Source organism: Macaca fascicularis, chromosome 1 (assembly GCF_037993035.2).
Source record: "Macaca fascicularis isolate 582-1 chromosome 1, T2T-MFA8v1.1".
Classification (NCBI taxonomy): domain Eukaryota; kingdom Metazoa; phylum Chordata; class Mammalia; order Primates; family Cercopithecidae; genus Macaca; species Macaca fascicularis.
The window spans coordinates 979,215-1,003,185 of record NC_088375.1 but is presented as its reverse complement, the minus strand read 5'-3'; the positions used below and the strand labels follow the sequence as shown (position 1 = coordinate 1,003,185).

The following is a 23,971-nucleotide window of genomic DNA, read 5'->3' as shown; positions in this document are numbered from 1 at the left end:
ACTATACTGAAAGTCTACAGTACCCAAAACAGCATGGTACTGGTGCCAAAACGGATATATGGACCAATAGAACAGACCAGAGGCCTCAGAGTAACACCACACATCTACAACCATCTGATCTTTGACAAACCTTACAAGAGCAAGCAATGGGAAAATGATTCACTACTTAATAAATGGTGCTGGGAAAACTGGCTAGCTGTATGGAGAAAACTGAAACTGGACTCATTCCTTACACTTCATACAAAAATTATCTCAAGATGGATTAAAGGCTTAAATGTAAGACCTAAAACCATTAAAACCCTAGAAGAAAACGTAGGCAATACCATTTAGGACATACGAATGGGCAAAGACTTCATGACTAAAACTCCAAAAACAATGGCAACAAAAGCCTAAATAGACAAATGGGATCTAATTAAACTAAAGAACTTCTGCACAGAAAAAGAAACTATCATCAGAGTGAACACACAACCAAGAGAATGGGAGAAATTTTTTGCAATGTATCCATCTGACAAAGATCTAATGTCCAGAATCTGCAAAGAACTTAAACGAATTTACAAGAGAGAAGCAAACAACCTCATCAAAAGGTGGGTGAAGTGTTTGAACAGACACTTCTCAAAAGAAGATATTTATGTGGCCAACAAACATTTGAAAAAAAGCTTATCATCACTAGTCATTAGAGAAATGTCAGTCAAAACCAAAATAAGATATCATCTCATGCCAGTGAGAATGGTGATCATTAAAAAGTCGGGAAACAACAGATGCTGGTGAGTAAGTGGAGAAATAGGAAAGCTTTTACACTATTAGTGGGAGTGTAAATTAGTTCAACCATTGTAGAAGACAGTGTGGCAATTGCTCAAGGATTTAGAACCAGAAATACCATTTGCTCTAGCAATCCCATTCCTGGGTATATAGCAAAGGATTATAAATCACTCTAGTATAAAGACACAGACACACGTATGTTTATAGCAACACTATTTACAATAGCTAAGACTGGGAACCAACACAAATGCCCATCAATGATAGACTGGATAAAGAAAATGTGGCACATAGACATCATCGAATACTCTGCATCCATGAAAAAGAGTGAGTTCATCTCCTTTGCAGGGACACGGATGAAGCTGGAAACCATCATTCTCTAGCCAACTAACACAGGGACAGAAAACTAAGCACCGCATATTCTCACTCATAAGTGGGAGTTGAACAGTGAGAACACGTGGACACAGGGAGGAGAACATCACACACCAGAGCCTTTTGGGAAATGGGGGCCAAGAGGAGGTAAAGCATTAGGACAAATACCTAATGCATGCGGGACTTAAAACCTAGATGTTGGGTTGATGGATGCAGCAAACCACCATGGTACATGTATACCTATGTAGTAAACCTGCACATTCAGCACATGTATCCCAGAACTTAAAGTATATAAAAATATAAAGTTATTTTGTGAGAGAGAAAAAAGGGACCACATTTACATAATGTTTATTTACTATGGTGTATTTTTATAATTGTTCTATTTTATTATTATTTTTGTTGATCTCTTGCTTGCCTAACTTATAAACTGAATGTTATCGTAAGTATATACGGATCCAAAGAAATCGTGTAAATAGTGTATATGAGACTCAGTATTATCCTCAGTTTCAGGCATCCCCTGGGGGTCTTGGAATGCATCCCCTGTGGATGGGGGGAACTAATTCACTTATCCTTCTGCCGCCCTGCAGGAAGGATTGTATGAATGCCCCATGGAAAAATACAATCAAACATCAACTGATTTCATCTTACTGGGAATCTTCCCACCATCCAGAATTGGCCTTTTCCTCTTCATCCTCATTCTCATTTCGTTATTGGCTCTAATTGGCAATCAGTCCATAATCTTTCTCATCTTCTTGGACACTCATCTCCACATGCCCATATATTTCTTACTTGGTCAGCTCTACCTCATTGACCTAAATTACATCTCCACTATTGCCCCCAGATGTTTTCTGATTTTCTGTTTGGAAACAAGTCTATTTCCTTCACTGGGTGTGGGATTCAGAGTTTCTTCTTTGTGGCTTTAGCAGGTGCAGAAGTGCTGCTCCTGACATCAATGGCCTGTGATCATTATGTGGCCGTTTGCTTTCCTCTCCACTATCCCATACATATGAGCAAAAGAGTATGTGGTGATGATAATAGGATCTTGGAATATGGGCTCTATTGACACTTTTGCTCACATTTCATATATGCCCCATATCCCTGTTGCTCAGCAAGGGCTGTGATGTCCCAGCCATGGTGACTCTGGCCTTCTTGGACACCTGGGTCTATCAGTGCGCAGTGTTTTTGAGCACAATCCTCTTTCTCGTGTTTACTTTTATTGATATTGCAGGTTCCTATGGCCAGGTTCTCCTTACTGTCTACCACATGAAATCTGCAGAAGGGAGGAAGAAGGCCTATTTGACCTGTAGCACCCACCTCACTGTAGTAATTTTCTACTATGCAAACTTTGCTTATACCTCTCTATATTCGAGATACCTGCAATCTCCAACAGAGGACAAGGTTCTGGCTGTCTTCTACACCATCCTCACCTCAATGCTCAATGCCATCATCTACAGCCTGAGAAACAAGGAGGTGATGGGGGCCCTGACACGAGTGAGTCAGACAATCTTCCCTGTGAAAATGTAGACATACGTTCTGCCTTAGAGTCCAAGCACTAACTTCACGTCAACTTAGCAGTGTACAGCAGTTATGGATAATAATATTCCATGCCAGGAGTGTGGAACAAAAATTACTCTAGAAAGTTTTTTAAAATTTAGTCTTGACATTTTAATTGCATATTCTAAGACATCCATGTTGTTTTGTTTTTGTTTCTTTTTATCAAAATATAGATCATTTATTTTCCACTAAATTGTGGGCAGTAGGGTTTCATTAAAATTAAAATAATAAATGTCCAAACTAATCATAGCATTCTGCATAATAGTTATATGTCATTCATCTCTCATTATTATTAAGATGAAAGAATAATAAATTATTTAAGATGACTGAATCTAATTGAATATAAGATAGTATTGTATTTTCTCTCAAATGGTGGGTATAGCTTCTTCTTTTTCCTAAAGTAATGATTTATTGATAAATTTACCTCAGGATAAATAATTATTTTGGGGGATAAGCCAATTTGTCTTTTGAAAAACAAAAGTTTCTTTACAACAGATTCTATAGAAGTTACAGTCTAGTGAGTGTCGAGTAGATTATTTGAACCACTCCCCAGTCACATCACAACACACTCAATTTCTGCCTCCTTCATTGCCACTGGTATTCTCATACAAGACATTCTGCCTGGTCAATTTTATTTCTACTTATTTTTCTCATATATCAACACGTCTATACAGCTTGGGTTGGGGTCAGCTTCTCTGCTCCACTATTTTTATGCCTGCTTAGGCATGTGCCTAAAAGCATCAACATTATTTCCATAAAAGTTATACTGTATTATATATTGAAAATTTGCCAAGAGTGGGTTTTAAGTCCTCTTTATAAAGATCATAACTATGGAAAGTGCTGTAAAACTTAAGTGTAGTAATCATTTCAACATGTAGATGGATGTCAAACATCCTGTTGTACATTTTTAGTAAAATAAAATATTATGTGGCACATCTTTAATGAAATCAATAATCAATACAGACTGGCTTGAAATGTTCCTAGAATTATCTAATTAAAATATATTTTGATGATGTCACTTTCCTTGGCGTGGTATGTGATTCTCTCCACTGGCTAATTCACTCCTACATTGGCAGGATCACACTGTACCTGGAACTTTATGTTCTCTTCATCTTAAATTGAATGTAGTTTTCTGAACAAGTTTTGAAAAGTCAGTCCTTCATTACATGAAGGATACAATTGGTTTTACCTTTAATGCATTGTTCTGTATCCTCCCAAGTTTCTTTCACTGCATGAATCCCCATTTCTCCCTTTTCTCAAGGTAAACATCAGGTATCATCTACATAAGGAAGCATGTTGAATGTGCTTGTTCAACTTTATATTCTACTCTCACACATCCTACTATTTCTAGTAATAACATGTGTCATCACGATGGATTATAATCTCTTTTCTCTATGGCTCCACAGACTATTATCTTTTAACCATCAGCGGCTTGCTTGTTTCCTCTTCAAATGCCCAGATGTTGCTCTTGAGTACCTGTTCTACCTTCAAATTATTATTCACACCTCAAATCGTGTTTACGTAATCTTAGCCCATTGCGTTTTCACATAATAATTAGAGTCAGCCAGCAAAATGTCTATAGGAAAAAAGTTTTGTGTCTCGGTGTGAATTCTTACAGTCTAGAGCATAATTTGTGGAAAAAGGAAATATTTTCTATATTAAATCTCTTGATTCATTAATGAAACATATTTTACTACATATATATCTGCTTATAAAGAGGAGAAATCCATCCATTTCTAGGCAATAGTCATGGGAATGATTCCTGTAAATTATTATTATTATTATTTTTAGATACTGTGTTACTGTGTTGCCTAGGCTGGTCTCAAACACCTCGGTGCAAGTCATGCTAAAACTATTCTCATAAAGTGAATAAAACTGAATTGCTGGGTTTTTAACCAAAAGCATAATTTTTTAGTAGAAGCATACACTAAGCATAAACCAGCTTGCCTGATAGCCCGCTTCCATATGGCTGCTTACTGCTTAAAAATCACGTAGCCCCTGTCACAGGGGCCTAACTACCCTTAATTGTTTCTTTAGATTTCATCTTTAATTTTAGGAAACCTCAGGTTATCTATTTAAAATGATTTCCGGATCCTGAATTCTAGTGGATCCACTGACGCAGGGGGTCTGCAAAGCTTGTCTGAGAAACTGACTCAGTGCAGGATGCAGCGTCTTCATCTTACTGTCTAGTGACTCCACCACACACTTCTGGACCAATCAGCAGTCCCCACACTTCAGCTCATCACCCAACCAGACTCCTTAAAAATGTCATCTCCAAGTCTCTCCAGAAGGCTGATTTGAGGCTTCTTTCTCTTCTTCTGAGAGATAAAGCCAGCTGGACTTCCTGGGTCGGGTGGGGACTTAGAGAACTTTTCTGTCTTACAAGAAGATTGTAAATGTACCAATCAGCTCTCTGTAAAAATGCACTAATCAGTGCTCCGTGCCTAGCTAGAAGATTGTAAGTGCACCAATCAGCATTCTGTAAAATGGACCAATCAGAACTCTGTAAAATGGACTGAACTGCAGGACATGGGCAGGAACAAATAAGGGAATAAAAGCTGGCCACCCCAGCCAGCAGTGGCAACCCCAGCTCAGGTTCCCTTCCAGGCTGTGGAAGCTTTGTTCTTTACCTCTTCACAATAAATCTTGCTGCTGCTCAGTCTTTGGGTCCACACCACCTTTAAGAGCTGTAACCATCATGCGGGGGTCTGTGGGTTCATTCTTGAAGTCAGTGAGACCAGGAACCCACCAGAAGGAACAAAATCCAGACACACTTCAGCTGACCTATGATTATTTAACTCTTTCTCTGCTACAACTCCCACTATTTTGGTTGGCTACCACTCAATGGGCAATTGAACCCTGTGGGCGTGTAACAATCCTCCTCCCTCCGTCTCCCCATAGGTGGAATTACAGGCCTGTGTCACCCTGCCCTCCTCTTTAACAAAAGATTTGGCATAAATGGTTATCACTTGAATCTTGGATCTTTGGGACATTTGTATTTGGGCTTCTTTTTAAGTAAATGTAATTATGCATTTAAAGAACTATGTTGTTTAATGAATAATTCAAATGGACTGAACACAGACATTTAAAAATATAAAATAAACAGGTCGCTTTTATTTACGTTCCTTGCTCTCATTTCTTCCTTCAGTATAAACCAAGTTGTGGCTACTCTATGCTTGCTTTAGTGGTTTCTACTGAGGAAGTGTGAAATACTCAATTCCTACTTCCAGAACATTCTCAGGGAGAGCAGGGGTATTTCAGGATCCCCTTCTCCTCTGGGCTTCCTCATGTTGGGTAGGAGCTGTAAGGGACTGCCAGTGCTTCTCTGATACAGGCCACTTGGACCTGTCTACTCTCCTGGGTACCCTGCCAGTCTTGGTGGTCCCCTGAAGATGATTCTGTCCTGAGATCCAGACTGCAGGCTCCCTTTGTTTCGTATGCCCAAGTCCAGGTTAGTTTCTGTCTCATATCCCCCATACTTGTTTACAGGATCCCAGTGGGTAGTCTTGAGTCATGACCTATAAAGTCTTTATTTCATACAGAAATCCTCTCAAATCACCTTTTCCCACATCAAATAAGGATTCTTCCCTCCTTATTCAGCACAAATGTGTTTTGTCCACTAAAGAAGATATAAAAACAGTGTGCAATGTACAGTAGATGTGGCATCTAGATTTTTTATTATTATACTTTAAGTTCTAGGGTACATGTGCGCAATGTGCAGGTTTGTTACATCGTTATACATGTGCCATGTTGGTTTGCTGCACCCATCAACTTGGCATTTGCATTAGGTATTTCTCCTAACACTATCCCTCCCTCAAACCCCAGCCCCCAAAAGGCCCCGGTGTGTGATGTTCCCCTCCCTGTGTTCATGTGTTCTCATTGTTCAACTCCCACTTATGAGTGAGAATATGTGGTGTTTGGTTTTCTGTCCTTGTGATATTTTACTGAGAATGATGGTTTCCAGCTTCATCCATGTCCCTGCAAAGGACATGAACTCACCCTTTTTTATGGCGGTGTAGTATTCCATGGTGTATATGTGCCACATTTTCTTTATCTAGTCTATTATTGGTGGACATTTGGGTTGGTTCAAAGTCTTTGCTACTGTGAATAGTGCTGCAATAAACATACATGTGCATATGTCTTCAGCTTGCCCTCTGTGGGCTGCATCCACTGTCCAACTTGTCCCAATAAGATGAATCAGGTACCTCAGTTGGAAATCCAGAAATCACCCGTCTTCTCTGCTGGTCTCTCTGGGAGATGTAGACCGGTGTTGTTCCTATTCGGCCATCTTGGAAATGACTCCTAGATGTGGCATCTACTATTATGTTCAAAGGCAGGGTTTAAAAGGTGAAGAAATTCTTTAGATTTTCAAATGCAAGAATATTGAAACATCTGTGTTTGATTTTCAGGAAATTATCTTTGCTACCTACCCTGATTAGACCATTATATAACATATGCTTGTATAAAAACATCAAATTGTAACCCATAAATTCACATAATAACAGTGTATCAACTAAATAAATAAACATTTCTTAAAAACATTTATAAAATTCCAAATATATAAAATGGACTAATGTTACTTTTTAAAGATGGGAAGCGTAATTAATTTATTGGAAACTGTGGAAAATTTGAGTACATTTAAGGTACTGTTTGGCATAAAAATTTATTTACTAAATATACCCTAGATAATATTATACCACAGTTAGTAGTTACATGATTTTTATCATCAATTTTAATAACACAAAATTGTTTTAAAATTTAATGGGCATTTCCAGAAGAAAAGAAACAATATAAACATATACTTAAAATATGTTAAAGATAACTCCAATATGTGATATTTTAATACCATCTACTTATGTGTTTTAAGTAAATTAACATAGTTCCACTTTTATGTTCTAAAACTTGTTGCCAATATAAACTAAATTGGGAAAGAAATTAATATATACAGACACATCATTGGTATGAATGCAGTGAATAACAACATATAAAATGTAGGATTTCATAAAGTATTAGAGACACGAATGCATTAGTAAAACCTGAATAAACATAATTGTTTCTTTTCCCACTGAGTTTACCTTTGACGTGACTTGAAACATCTAAATACATTATCAGAACTCATTTCTAAACTTTGGACTAAGGCCATCCTATGTTATTAGTGACTCAGCCTAGAATGTCCAAACTCTCAGTGGACATTCCCCAGTGAATCCTAGCAAAACCGTCATTAAACTTGTTCTTCCGGTAAAGAAACACTAGAGTCATGGTTGCTACTGAATCACCATGAAGGTCTCTAAAATCTCAAGTGTAGAGATGGAAATGAATACATACCTTTCTTTAAAAAGCATTCAGAAATCTTGCTCAGAAAAATGACTTTGTTCACATGATTACTGTATGACTGCTTACAGCTAACCGAGGCAGTGTGTGTTTGAAATTGAGGAGATAATAAAAGGTACTAATTATATTTGTATTTTTAAATTTTTATTGGTCACAGGGAAGAAGGGACTCTGGCAACTGCTTAAGAGAACTGTTTCAGAAATAGAATTGTAAGATTGAGCACTAGTGGCTGTAATTTCTGTTAACAAAATTCTGCAGAAATCTTGGAGTATAGAATACAGATAACCAACAGCGATTTTGCTGCTAATTCATAAATGTGTTTTCTGAATGGGAAGCTAAATGACGGTCATGGAAGAGATGGGGCTAAATTATATTAGAACATGCTTTTATGGGCTCAAGTGAAATTAATGAATCCACATATAATAATCCAGTCTTTCTAGTAAAATACCTGGAAAGTACTAGTGTTGTTTTTGCATAAAAATGTTAAAATGACATTAAGGTAAAGGCAAAATGAGAATGGTTAAAATTACCACCTGTAAAGCAATAGTATATATATTTTTAAACAAAGGACCCTTTTCTGGAAATAAATAATGCAGGTAACCATATGATTAGTAGCTGGGATGTGGTTATCCATATTTTGTGTTTACACCCAATTTGTGCAAAGCTGTAGTGCGCTGTGCTTTTAATTTTTATGTTGTGTTTATTTTTTCTTCAGGGCACAATGTAAACTTCCAGCGAAGTAATAGAAATCTCTGCTTTAACAGCAATGCAGAGTTTTTGTGAGAAGCCAATGAGCATAGTATGTGGAAACAATGTGAAGGCTATATTATTCTACAGTCATAGTGGATAACAATGTGTGAATGTGATAGTGATTATGCTGATGATGAGGGCAATGATAATGATGAAGATGCTGAAACTCACAGCTTCTCTTCAGTGATACCCCCAGTCAAGTAATACACGTTCACTATGTCACAGACCGCTCATAATAACAATTTTAAGTAGAGCAGCCTTATTTTGTGATAATAATTTTTCTTTGAAAATAGTTTTGATCAAAACTGAGGACAGTGTAGGTTTCACAAATCGGTGCCTTAGTGGAAAACTGCAGTATTTAGACTCAAGAGCACCATCCTCCTTGGTTCCCAACTCTGTCACTAGGTCGTTGCACAGCCATGAATAACCTTCAAATCCTTGTGATTCAGTTATTCTTCCTTCTGATAATGAGAATATAGTTGAAAAATCTTTGTCCTTTGTGAATATATGAATCACTACAATTAGGTTATTTTTATTATCTCATTTTCAACTCTAAATTGAAGGATGGAAAAAAGAGATCTCTGCAATGCAGTGATGCATTCTGACTTTAACAGATGGTAATACGTAATTCATTTGAAACTTGGGCACCATTTGGAGAATTTTAATTATTATGCTGAATATGTTCATCCTCAAATTGATTTATGAAATATATGTGTATTTTTTAGTAAGTGAATTCTTCCAGTAGGGAAACCTTTATATTGGGAACAAGATAGAAATTGCATTTCTTTTAGAGTTTCTGAGAAACCATTTTTCTATAAAGGTATGAGTGGTTGTTGCTGGATCAAGTGAAAGTCCAGTGAAACCAGGTGATACGAGGAAACAGAAGAAGTTGAAATGATTAAATTTTAATCATTAAAATAATCTCATTTGTGATTTAAAAAGTTTATTATTTTGCAGTTATTTACCATCTATAATGATTTTTTTATTTTAATAAATTTAACCTCTTATATTTTTGTTTTGGGTAATTAAAAAGTGAGCCAGTCTTATTTCAGACTTACTGCCTAAAAATATTTGAAGGATAAAATAGACCACACATTTTAAAAAGTTTATGTAAATGTTTGTTTATATGTAACGTGTATTTACTTATGTTTGCATAAATATGTATATGTGTATATCAACTCATATGTATGTGTTTGTGTGTATATATATATGCATATATGTATGTGTGTTTATGTATAATCTGGATAAGTTCACTTAAAATCTCTGAATCTCAATTTCATCATCTATAAAATGTCAGTGGTGATGTCCATGTGAAGAGCTTGTTATTAGGATTAAATCTAATGGAATTATAGAACAAATCCTGACATATTGTAAGTGCCAGTGTGTGGAGACAGTCAATAAAAGTTCATGCCGTTATCCTTCCTTTCATTCCAGATGATGCCCAGGTTGAAGGTTTGGTTTTCCTACTCACTGTGAAACCATCATTGGAATTTTTTCTGCTCGCTTTTTACTCCAGTGTATAACATCATTAATGCTGATGCCTAGATATATACATTTTATGAGAATTAGAAAAATAAAAGCAAGTGTAAATGTTTTAAAATACGCTTAAAATACTTATAGCTATTTTGGTGGATAAAAAACTAAGGGACAAAAGTAACCCATTTGGATTTATTTTTATCTAAGAAAAAAATGTCCTCTTCACATTACTTAGACAGATATATAACGGCTGAGACTGCTTCCTCATTACAGACAGAGCTCTAATTTTATATAAACAATGTTATATGACAGAATTAGAACCCTGGAACATGAATAATCAAAGAGACACTACATTGGTGTTCAAGAGAGATTGTAACGTCACTGCCACTCACCACTTGCAAAGTCCAATTAGCGAGAACAAAGTCTGGAAGAAAGAAAGTGACTTTTTCTTCTAAACTTAGCTGAGAGGAAGGAGAGGCTTCTGTCTTAATGGGAAATGCTTCCCCTTTCAGGGCAGTAGGCAGGGTCTTTTAAAGGGGTCTTGGCATGAATGGCATGCAGGGAGTGAGGAGATGGGGGTCCAGGGGTTTTCTTCTGATGTCTTTTCTATCCGGTGGTCTGGCTGGCACCATCACAGGCAGAGCTGGGTTGTAAATTGAGGCAATCTCCTAGTGGGAGGGAGTTCCGTGGGTGCCTGATTTGCTTCAAGGTTCCATCTCTAGAACTTCTAAGTAAACACAAAGTCATAAAAACTTGCCTTGTAGAACGTGTCTGGTGGAGACAGTAAAGGATATATTTGCATTCCTAAACAGTTAAGTAGGAGGTTGGGGGAGGAGGAGAAAATAAGTCATTATTTTTCTTTTTAAAAATGAGGTAGTCAGTTACAACAAGGCAATAAATATGAGATTTCACGTGCCATTTAGGATTCTGTCCTATGTTACATTTTCTCTGTTTAAAATTAGCGCTATAACTGTCTCATGGAAAGTTTATCATAGACTGCCCTATATAAAATATAAATGATGGAAATATTTGAAATGTTAATTATGTTAGTAATTTCAAATAGTACATATTCTACTTGCCAATAACTAAACTACTAATATAAATTACATACTATTGCATCAGAATTAATGCTGATCTTGTACTGTTTCCAAATGACATATATGAAAATAATTTGCTCTTCTGAATTGTCCTTCACAAATTACCAGAGGTCATAAAATAATTGAAAATAATTTGCTCTGTAGAGGCTGAGGAACTTGCCATAATTTTCTTAAAATGTATTTGGAAATCCAAATATGCAATAATTTCAGTACATTTTAATGTTTGTATTAGGGTAAATATACTTAAGGTAAACTGCACCATTTTAACAATTTCAATTGTGGAGTTCTGTGGCACTAAGTACATTTATGTTGTTGTGCAACCATCCCCACCAAGGATCTCCAGAACAGTTTCATTGTCTCCAACTAGAATTTTGTTCCCTACACAATTATTCTCCTTGTCTCCCTTCCCCTATCCTCTGGGGTCCAGCATTCTTTCTGTCTCTATGAATTTGACTACACTGGGTACTTAATATAGGTGAATTCATACAATATTTGCCTGTTCATGGTTTATTTCACTGAGCATAATGTATTCAAGATTTATCTATGTTGTAGCATGTGTCAAAACTTCATTCACTTTTAAAACTGAATATGTACTTACTACATTTTTTATTGATTTTCCTGTGGATGAACATTTAAGTTGTTCTGCCTTTTGGGTATTGTGAATAATACTGCTATGAATGTGGGCATGTCAGTATCTTTTTTGAGTGTCTTATTTCTTTGGGTCCACATTCAGAAGTGGAATTGCTGGAGCATATACCAATTCTGTTTAGTTTTTGAAGAAATTACTATACAGATGGTCCAGAAACACAATAATTTGATGACTTTTTGACGTTACTGTGCATTTATAGAAACATAATCCTATTGTAAGTAAAGGAGCATCTGGAATTACAATGATTTGAGTTGCAATATTTTAACATTGGGATGACTTTTTCAAGATAGTAAATGTATGATACTTACAATATTTTAAACTCATAATGGATTTTTCAGGAGGAAATCCCATCATAAATCGAGGAACTTCGATCATTTTCCATAGAGGCTGTACAATTTCACATTGCCACTGACTATACTTTTATGATTTTAGCTCTTACACTTAGGTCTTTAATTTATCTTGACTTAATTTTTCGTGTGGTTTAAAGTTAGCATCCAATTTCAATATTTTGACTGCAGATATACGGTTTTTCAGACACTGTTTATTGAAAAGACTATCCCTTCGCCATTGAGTAAACCTGGTTCCCTTGACAAAAAAAAAAAAAAATTGCTGCGTATATGAGTCTATTTCTTGACTCTGTCTCCTCCTCCTCTTCCTCCTCCTCCTCCTCCTCCTTAGTCTTTGTCTTCGTCTTCTTTTTTAGATAGGGTCTCACTCTTTCACCCACAATGGAATGTGCCGGTGAGAACTGGGCTCACTGCAACCTCTGCCTCCCCGGCTCAAGCAAACCTCCAACCTCAGCCCCCAAGTAGCTGGGACTACTGGAGTGAGCCACCACCCCTGGCTAATTTTTGTATTTTTTGTAGAGACAGGATTTTACCATGTTACCCTGTATGGTCTCAATGTTGTGATCTCAAGCAATCTGTGTGCCTCAGCCTCCCAAAGTACTAGGATAACAGGTGTGAGCCACGGCACCTGACTTCTGTTTTCTTATATTGGTATACATGTCTGGCTTTATACCAGTGCCATACTTTTTATAAAATTATTGTAGCTTTTGGAACTGGAACAAGCAAGGATGTTCACTCTCACCACTCCTCTTCAACATAGTACTGGAAGTCCTAGCCAGAGCTATCAGACAAGTGAAAGAAATAAAGGACATCCAAATCAGTAAAGAGGAATTCAGATTCTCACTGTTTGCTGATGATATGATTGTTCACCTAGAAAACCCTAAAGACTCTTCCAGAAAGCTCCTAGAACTGATAAAAGAATTTACCAATGTTTCCTCATACAAAACTAGTGTATACAAAACAGTAGTTCTCCTACATACCAGCAACGACCCAGCTAAGAATCAAATCAAGAGCTTAGCCCCTTTTACAATAGCTGCAAAAATAAAAATAAAATAAAATGAAGTAAAATAAAATACTTAGGAATACACCTAACCAAGGAAGTGAAAGACCTCTACAAGGAAAACTACAAAACACTTCTGAAAGAAATCATAGATGACACAAACAAATGAAAATACATACCATGCTCATGGATAGGCAGAATCAATATTGTGAAAATGACCATACTGCCACAAGCAATCTACAAATTCAATGCAATTCCCATCAAAATGCCACCATCATTCTTCACAGAAGTAGAAAAAACAATTACAAAATTCATATGGAACCAAAAAAAGGTCTGCATAGCCAAAGCAAGACTAAGCAAAAAGAACAAATCTGGAGGCTTTTGGTAAGTTTTAAAATCAGAAAGTATCAGTCTTTTATTTTTGTTCTTAAAAACAATAATGTATTCAAGACTGTTTGACTAATCAAGGTCCCTCGTAATTCCATATAAATTTTAGCATGGGTTTTTCTCTGTTTGAAAAAAAGATTTATCATGAGAATTTTCATAGAGATTCCATTGAATCTTTAAGTAACTTTGGATATTATTGACATCTTAACAGTGTTAAGCCTTCCAATCTATACATACAGGATATATTTCCATTTATTTGTGTCTCTTTTAATTGCTATAATCAACATTTTGTCATTTTTCAGTGTATAAGCCTTTTACCTTCTTGGTTATGTTTATTCCTAAGTGTTTCATTTTTTTGATACTATTGTAAATAAAATCACGATCTCTTTTACAGATTGTTTATTGTTAGTGTATAGCCACTCAAAGCCTAGGCTCAGAACAGACACAGTTTTGCTTCTGACGCATTCAATGAATCACAGCAAATTGTTAGTGTATAGAAGTCAATAGGTTTTGGCTGTTGTTGCATGCTGCAATTTTGCTAATTATTTGTAACAGTTTTTAGTGTGTAGAATCCTGTGGTTTTCTACATATATAGTTATGTCGTATGCAAATAGAAATTATCATGCTTCCTTCCTTTTAATTAAGGTAACTATTTTTCTACTTTTGTTCTATTGCTTTGGCTGAACTTCCAATAATATGTTGAATAGATGCAGTGAAAGTGGACATTTGTGTCTTGTTCCTAATCCTGGAGTACAAATTGTCATTCTATTATTATCATGAAGTTGTGGGTTAAATTCTTAACTGTGATAGATTTTTACATCACTTTAATGTTTTATTCAAGTAATGCATAGACATGGTGTCCACAGTCCACAGGCTAAAATATTGGACCCATAACAAAGTCTTCCTGATCCTAAAGATAAGGACTTCAAAATTTCTTACCGGTCTTGCCCTGTTTTCGCCCATGTATTTTCAAACGATATGCTTATCTGCTAATGCTTGATTTAAATATCCCAAATAGCAGCCCTTGACTCATGACACAGGCCGCTGTCAGTAGTTACCTGCTCCCCCCAGCATCACTACCCCCACACTCATTACCCTTCTCCCACTTTGTCAACATAAATACATTCTAATTTACGTCTGCAGCAACGGGTTGACAGCATCGTCTCATCTTATACCTGATGTAAATGACGAGTTGATGGGTGCTGACGAGTTGATGGGTGGAGCACACCAACATGGCACAAGTATACATATGTAACAAACCTGCCGTTGTGCACATGTACCCTAGAACTTAAAGTATAATTTAAAAAAAAGAATCTATTGATTAAATACAAAAAATATATACTCTTGTAAAACCTGATAGTAATACATATGTGCATGTATTTCTTCTGATTATTATTACTGTTCCTCTCAAAAACTTAATATTTTATCTCTAGATAATTAAAATTTTTAGAAGTGTTTTCAAGGAGAAACAATTTTCGTGAAATTTTTTTTTAGGAAAAGATTTCTCACTTTGTGATTTAACATGCCATTTGAGTATGGTGGCTAATATATTTCAGTTTGGAGAATATTTTTTATAATATTGAGTTCATTATTATTTGCTATGTGCATTTCTGGGAATGCCTGTAAGTATATGTTGGTCCTGTTATATTAATTTTCTAATATTTCTCTCTCTTTAATTATCAAGCCTTTCAGTTTGTTTCCTTTTTTCCTTCTGACAGAATTTTCCCAATTTGTCTTTTGAATTCTTTTGATTTCATTTAAAATTTTATCAATTCTTATACTTTTAATTTCCACGAGTCATTTATCATTACCTGTCACATCCTTTTATATAGATAATAATATTTATTTTGTGGATCTCATAACATATCATACATATCTTCCTTCCTAAAAATAGGAATTCTTATTTTTTAAAAATCATTCTTTTTGCAGGTTTCTGATAATTTTAACTCAGGGTATATATACGTGTGTATTGATGCTTAAGTGAGTATGCATCTTTGTGTGTGTGTGTATAGACGTGTGTTTGCACACTGTGTGGATCTTACTCTTTCACGTTGCTACACTTCCTTAAAGGTCTGCTGACCTTTGGTTCTAAAATAATATTTAAGCCTAAAGACTTCAGTTCTGTTAGGCATTCAGTGCAAAGTCGTCCACTGATGTCTTCTATCTGGAGGAGAATGCTCGAATCACCTACACCCAGAAAACTGTCAAGTTGCTGCTTCCTTTTTCCATTTAAGTGAATGATCATTTCTCCAAATCCCTTCTTCTGAAGGATCATAAAGTAATTTATTGTCTTTGCTTCCCTAATGCTTAGATTACATTACACTTTATGAATCCTTCTAAATAATTGATAAATATTCTTATGATCCTTTCATAAGAATTGAAGAATCCACAAAGTCTATATAATCTAAGCATTAGGGAAGCAAAGATACAGAATACACATCCTATTGGGGAGAGCGTGAGCAGAGACATGGAAGGTAAAATGAACTTGGCATATAGATATTCAGATGGGGGTCTGCACTAACTTGAGAATTCTGAAATTGGATGAGAAGGCAAAAGAGAATGGATGGTGGTGGACATTAGAGATGGGCGGATCACGAGGTCAGGAGATCGAGACCATCCTGGCTAACACGGTGAAACCCCGTCTCTACTAAGAAATACAAAAAATAGCCGGGCGAGGTGGCGGCGCCTGTAGTCCCAGCTACTCGGGAGGCTGAGGCAGGAGAATGGCTAAACCCGGGAGGCGGAGCTTGCAGTGAGCTGAGATCCGGCCACTGCACTCCAGCCTGGGCTACAGAGCGAGACTCCGTCTCAAAAAAAAAAAAAAAAAAAAAAAAAAAAAAGAAATGAACTATATGAATTACATTTCATGAAAAAAGTACTTAAAATAAGGATGTATTCTACATGTCTAAATAGAAGAACCAAATAATGATGTTTAACTTAGTGAAAGTTTGACTTGGAATTATCATGCAAAGACCATTCAAGAAGGAAATATAACTTACTCCAAATGAGCCATAGACTGCTGCAGTTTTAAAAGTAAGTTTTAAAAAATAAATGTAGAAAAAAATCATCCTGAAAAAGTAGTGCTTAATTGTTCATAATATGGATTCATAACATATGCATGAAACTTAGTTTCATGCATATGTTTTAAACATAACAAATTATCTTGATGACATCTGAGTTTGTGTTGGGCAGCAAACATTCATATCCTGTTGAAGTTGTAAGAGAAATTTTTTTCCTATGAATGTATATATTTATTATTAAAAATTGTGGTTATAAATATTTGTCTCATAAAATATAATTTCTGGGTAAGAAAATAAGATTTTTTTCTAAATAGGAAAGATTAATTCATCATTTACGAGTTGTAAAATTGTATAAATAATTCATAGTCTGACTAAACTAAGGATTTTTTAAAACCATTGGCTTACTCTTCTATAACTAGTCCCCCTTATCCACTGCTTCGCTTTTCATGGTTTCTCCTGCAATCAACTGTCATCTGAGATTGCATGGAAAATTCTACAAATGAGCACTTCATAAATTTTAAATTTGTTTTCAGTCATAGCCCAATGTTGCATCACTGTGCCTACATTGTTCCTTTCACTTTGTCTCATCATGTAGACATTTTATCTTCCCCGAAGCATTTTATCATCAGAAGAAAAGTGAACACTGTTCAATAAGATGTTTTGAGAGAAAGAAAAACTGCATCCACATAACTTTAATTACAGCATATAATTATAATTTTTCTATTTTTAGTTATTTTTGTTAATCTAGTCCTTGCCTAATTTATAAATTAAACTTTATAATATGCATTTATTGATACAAAAATAGTGTCTATAGGGTTCAGTGTAAACCCCAACTTCAGGCATCCACTGGAGGGCTTGAAATGCATCCCCGCAGATAAGGGGGAGCTACTGTACTTCACTAACCCTTGTGTCTCCCTTCAGGAAGGATCGTATGAATGCTCCATGGAAAATTACAATCAAACATCAACTGATTTCATCTTGTTGGGATTGTCCCCACCACCAGAAATTGGCTATTTCTTCTTCATTCTCATTGATTTCGTTTTCCTAATGGCTTTAATTGGAAACCTATCCATGATTCTTCTCATCTTCTTGGACATCCATCTCCACACACCCATGTATTTCCTACTTAGTCAGCTCTCCCTCATTGACCTAAATTACATCTCCACCATTGTTCCAAAGATGGTTTATGATTTTCTGTATGGAAACAAATCTATCTCCTTCATTGGGTGTGGGATTCAGAGTTTCTTCTTCTTAACTTTAGCAGGTGCAGAAGCGCTGCTCCTGACATCAATGGCCTACGATCGTTATGTGGCCATTTGTTTTCCTCTCCACTATCCCATCCGTATGAGCAAAAGAATGTGTGTGCTGATGATAACAGGATCTTGGATGATAGGCTCCGTCAACTCTTGTGCTCACACGGTATATGCACTCCGTATCCCATATTGCAAGTCCAGAGCCATCAATCATTTTTTCTGTGATGTTCCAGCTATGTTGACCCTAGCCTGTACAGACACCTGGGTCTATGAGAGCACAGTGTTTTTGAGCACTACCATCTTTCTTGTGTTTCCCTTCATTTGTATTGCGTGTTCCTATGGCTGGATTCTCCTTGCTGTCTACCGCATGCACTCTGCAGAAGGGAGGAAGAAGGCCTATTCGACCTGCAGCACCCACCTCACTGTAGTGACTTTCTACTATGCACCCTTTGCTTATACCTATCTACGCCCAAGATCCCTGCGATCTCCGACAGAGGACAAGGTTCTGGCTGTCTTCTACACCATCCTCACCCCAATGCTCAACCCCATCATCTACAGCCTGAGAAACAAGGAGGTGATGGGGGCCCTAACACGAGTGATTCAGAAAATCTTTTCTGTGAAAACGTAGACATGCTTTCTGCCTTAGAGTCAAAGCTCTAGGTTCATATCAACTCAGCAGTGTACAGGAGTTAAGGAAAATATTATTACATGCCCATTGTGTCAAATGGAAATTAATCTAAAATATTTGTATTTTAATTTAGTCTTGACATTTCAATTGCATATTCTAAGACATCTATTTTGGTCTTGTATTTGTTTCTTTTTATCAAAAGATAGATCATATATTCATTTTTTTCCTAAAGTAATGATTTATTAAATGTTTACCTCAGGATAAATAATTATGTCTGGGGAGCAGTCTACTTGGCTTTAGATAAACAAGAGTTTCCCTATAAGAGGTTCTATACGGTTACCTTCTATAGAACCTCTTAGACTGTAGCTGACTTAGACTCAGTTGGGTGTCAAGTAGGTTACTGAAAACATTCCCAGTCACATCACAACACACTCTACGTTTCCCTCCTGAGTAGCCACTGGTATTCTCATGCAAGACATTCTCTGCTGTACAATTTTATTTCTACTTACTCTTCTCATAAATCAATGGGTCTATTTAGCGTGAGTTGGGATCATCTCCTCTGCTCCACTATTTTTATACATGTTTAGGCATGTGCCCGAAAGGATCAACGTTATTTTCATAAAAGTTATCTGCTTAGGTCCTTTCTCTGAGTGAAAGGTCATGGCTCTCCAGAAGAGAGAAATTCTTTAATCTCTGAGGAGAGGAGGCAAGAAGGAAGGTCGAAGGAGCAAGTAAGAAAAGCCCCGAATTATCCAAGTGACAGCAGTGGTGAATGACTGACATGCAGTTGGTCCTTGAACAACACAGATTTGAACTGTGCAGGTCCACTTACATGTGGCTTTTTTTCTGCCTCTGCCACTCCTGAGACAGCAAGACCAACCTCTCTTCTTCTTCCTCCTACTTAGCCCACTCAATATAAGGACAACATGGATGAAGATCTTTATGACAAACCACATTCACAAAATAAGTAGTAAATATATTTTCTTTCTGATGATTTTCTTAATAAGATTTTCCTTTTCTAGCTTACTCTACTGTAAGAATACAGTATATAATACATGTAAGATACCAAGTGTGAGTTAATTAAGTATTTATGTTATTTTTTAAGTCTTCCTGTCAACAGTAGGCTATCATTAGTTATGTTATGGGGGGAGTTTGAAGTTATATGCAGATATGTTTTATTTCAACTTCTATTTTAGGTATGAGAGTACATGTGGATATTTTTACATGGGAATATTGCATGTTGCTTAGAGTGTGGATCCTGTCACCTGGTAGTGAACATAGTACCCAATTAGTAGTTTTTAATCCCACCCCCTCCCTCTAGCAGTGCACAGTGTCTATTGTCACCATATTTATGTCCATGTGTGGGCCAATGCTAAGTTCCCACTTACAAGTGAGAACATTCTGTATTTGGTTTGCTCTTCCTCAGTCAATTTGCCTAGGATTATGGCCCCTAGCTCTATCCATGTTGCTTGCAAACAGTGTGCTCTTATTGTTTTTTATAGTTGTGTAGTGTTTCATGGTATATGTGTAGCATATTTTCTTATTCCAATTCACTATTGATGGGCACCTCGGTGGATTGTAGGTTTTTGCTGTTGTGAATAGTGCAGCAATGAGCATATGAATGCATGTGTCTTTTTGGTAGAATGATTTTGTGTGTGTGTGTGTGTGTGTGTGTGTGTGTGTGTGTATACAGAGCACTGGAATTTCTGGGTCAAATGATATCTCTGTTTAAGTATTTTAAGAACTCTGCAGACTGCTTTCCATAGTGACTGGGCTAATTTACATTCCCAACAGCGTATAAGAATTCCCTTTTCTCTCCAGCTTCACCAGCATCTGGTGTTTTTTGTTTTTTTTTTTAAATTATAGCCATAGTTACTGGTATAAAATGGTCTCTCATTGTGGCTCTGGTTCGCATTTCTCTGATGATTGGTGATGCTGAGTACTGTTTCTTGTTTGTTGGCCACTTGTATGCCTTCACAGATGTGTCTTTTCATTGTTCATGTACTTTCTGCATTTTTTAATGGGGTTAATTTTATGCTTGTTGATTTATTTAACTTCCCTACAGATTGTGGACATTTAATCTTTGTCAGATGCATACTGTGCAAATATTATTTCCTATTTTGTAGGTTGGTTGTTTCCTCATTGAGAGTTTTTTTTTCTGTGCAGAAGCTCTTTCATTTAATTAGGTGTCTCTTGTCAATTTTGTTTTGTTGCTATTGTTACTCCTCAGGTAGAGGAATAAATGTATAGGTTCTCTCATGGATATTGAAATGTTTGCTCTCTGAGGCATGTCAAAAGAGAGTTCATATATATAAAGAATGGTAAATGGAATCTAGACTTCCTGCTGAACCAGGAGTACCATGCCTCTCATTTATTTATTTACATCATCATTGTAAGGGAGATATGGAATATGTAAGAAGTTTGTTGTATGCATGATACTTAGAGAAACAGATATGGGAGGTGAAAAAGTAGATATGATTTGGTCTTGATTCGTCAGTTAAGCCAACAAATTCCTGTGATGCTATTTGGACAGACACTGAATGACTGAATGGAGAGAGACAAAGAGATGAGAGAGAGAGAGAGAGAGAGAGAGAGAGAGAGAGAGAGAGAGAGAGAGAGAGACGAACTTGTCATGAAAGAGTTTGTAAAACCAATGGACATGCATTGGTGCCTATAGGACCTAGTGATGGAGTGTGACTCAGACCTGTGTAGAAGGGCTGTCTCTTCATTCCATTGATGAACACAATGTGTGGCAGGGATGCAGCAATGTCTCTTGTTCTCTTTGGCATCCTAAAGGTCTTGTATGTTTCAGATTTTGTGGCATGGAGCTTTCCTAGGGAGAATCCCAACCACAGTTGATTCCCATTTGGTCTCAGAAGCTGGGACAAATCAGGAATGATTGTTACTGTGACTGTAGCCTCCCAGTACAAGTCTTGGTTTCTCTTCTTTCTGTCCTTCAATCCAGACTGGCTTTCAGAAACACACACAGAAATACTACATGATCTCACTTATATTTTGGGTCTAAAAATTAGTGGAATAGATAGAAAGAGAGGAAAATGGTGGTTACTAGCAGTGGGGAGGGAGAGAAAGAGTTTAGGTCAAATGGTACAAACTTGAAGTTATGCAGGATGAGTAAGTCTAGATAGCTAATGAAGACTATGGTTAATACTATTGTATTATATATTGAAATTCTGCTAAGACAGTGGGTTTTAAGTGTTCTTCGTATAAAAATCATAACTGGAACATGCTGTATAAGTTGAGTTTGGTAATCATTTCAATATGTATATGGATGTCAAACACCATGTTGTATATCTTTAATAAAATAAAACATTGTCTGGTACATCTTTAATAAAATCAACAATCATTCAGACTGGCTTGAATTGTTCCTGGAATTATCTAATTAAAATATATTTTGATGATGTCACTTTCCTTAGTATGGTATGTGATTCCATTGGCTAATTCCCTTCTACATCTGACTCTACCTGGAACTTTATGTTCTCTTCATGCTAAATTGAACGCAGTTCTCTGAACAAGTTTTGAAAAGCCAGTCCTCGTGACATTAGGTCCAATAGCTTGTATCTTTAATGCATTGTTCTCTATTCTCATCAAGTTCTTTCACTGCATGAATCCCCAACACTCCCTTTTCTCAGTGTAAACATCAGGTATCATCTACACAAGGAAGCATGCTGAATGTGCGTGTTCAACATTATCTTTCTATTACACTCTCATACATCCCACTATTTCTAATAATAACATGTGTCATCGAGATGTATTGCAACAAGCTCTTTTCTGTATGGCTCCACAGACTATTATCTGTTACCATCAGTGGCTTGCTCTTTTCCTCTTCACATGCCCAGATGTTACACTTGAGCACCTGTTCTACATTCAACCTATTCATAGCTCAAAGCATGTTTACTTATTCTCAGCCCATTGAATTTAAAACTGTATATTTACTTTCAGGAAAATGTCATTTCCAAGAATGTACACCAACTACCCTGTCTGGATTGCTATACAGCATATACGTGCATTAATATATCAAATTGGCTGGTCCGAGTGCAGTGGTGTTTACAACTAATTGATCACAACCAGTTACAGGTTTCTTCGTTCCTTCTGCACTCCCACTGCTTCATCTGACTAGCCTATACATATCAAAATATATATCACAACAAATATAAATAAAAATATATATCAAAATGTGTCAAATAATTTATCTATTAAATGTGGAAAAACTCAAATACTTTTAACATTCAAAAAAATTAAAATGAATGAATACCTCTTTTCCCATATAGGTGGTATAATTTATTCATTTACTAGAAACAAGAAATTTGAGAACATTTAAAGCATTCGACTGAATAAAAATTTATTCAATTACTAAATATTTTCTAAATATTAATAAAACAAAGAGAGTAGTAATATCATTTTATCATCTGATTTAATAGGAGAAAATCACTTTATAATTTAATGAGCATTTCCAAATGAAACGAAACAATTTGAACATGTATAATACCTAAAATATGTTAAAAGATAACTCCCATGTATGTGATAGCTTAGTAATTTCTACTTATGTATTTTTATTAAATTATCCTTATTCTATTTTAGTGGTTTAAATCTTATTGCCACTATAAATCAAAGTGAGAAAGAAATTCATGAATGCAGACACATTGTTACTGTTGATGCCTAAATAACAACATTCAAACTATAGAGTTTCTTAAAGTTTAGAAACAAAAACAAATTTGAAATAATGTGAATAAATATGCTTATTTCTTTCTCCACTGTGTTTACCCTTGACATGCCTTGAAACATCTAAAAACATGATCAGAACTCATTTCTGAACCTTGGACTAAGGCCATCCTCTGTTATTAGTGACTTAGCCTAAAATGTCCAAAGTCTCAGTGGACATTCCCTAGTGAATACCAGCAAAACAACTGTTAATCTCATTCTCCAGGTAAAGAAGGACAGGATGCATGGTCGCTACTGAATCCCCAAGAAGGTCTCTGAAATCTCATGTGTAGGGATGATGAGTGAATATATACATTTCTTTAAAAAATATTCTTAATGCTTACTCAGAAAAATGACTTTGTTCCTATGATGACTGTAGGACTGCTGTCAGCTAAGCAAGGCATGAGTGTTTGAAAATGAGGAAATAAGAAAGGTACTAATTATAATTGTATTTTTAAATTTTTATTGATCACAGGGAAGAAGGGACTCTGGCAAGTGCTTAAGAGAACTTTGTTTCAGACATAGAATTGAGGTGAATTTCAGCACTAGTGACTGTGCTTTCTGTAACATCATTCAGCAGAAATCTTAGAGTATGAAATGCAGACAACCAAAAGTGGTTTTGCAGCTAATTC

General features: G+C 36.1%; 2 protein-coding genes and 1 pseudogene across 4 annotated transcripts in view; all 3 read left to right on the top strand.

The window, feature by feature from the left end:
* Window positions 1-23,971, top strand: part of LOC102130647 (olfactory receptor 2T33) — a 277,856-nt gene that overhangs the window by 128,569 nt on the left and 125,316 nt on the right. The window lies entirely within an intron of this gene.
* On the top strand, window positions 1,737-2,717 carry LOC123572898 (olfactory receptor 2L3-like; annotated as a pseudogene).
* LOC102128198 (olfactory receptor 2L5-like) lies at window positions 16,947-19,927 on the top strand. The gene has a single exon (XM_015456675.4). It carries the CDS (start codon window positions 17,682-17,684, stop codon window positions 18,618-18,620), a length of 939 nt encoding a protein of 312 aa, XP_015312161.3. The 5' UTR covers window positions 16,947-17,681; the 3' UTR covers window positions 18,621-19,927.

Excerpts from the sequence above, each read along its gene's own strand:
- LOC102128198 (XM_015456675.4), top strand. The coding sequence starts at position 17,682 with ATGGAAAATTACAATCAAACATCAACTGATTTCATCTTGTTGGGATTG.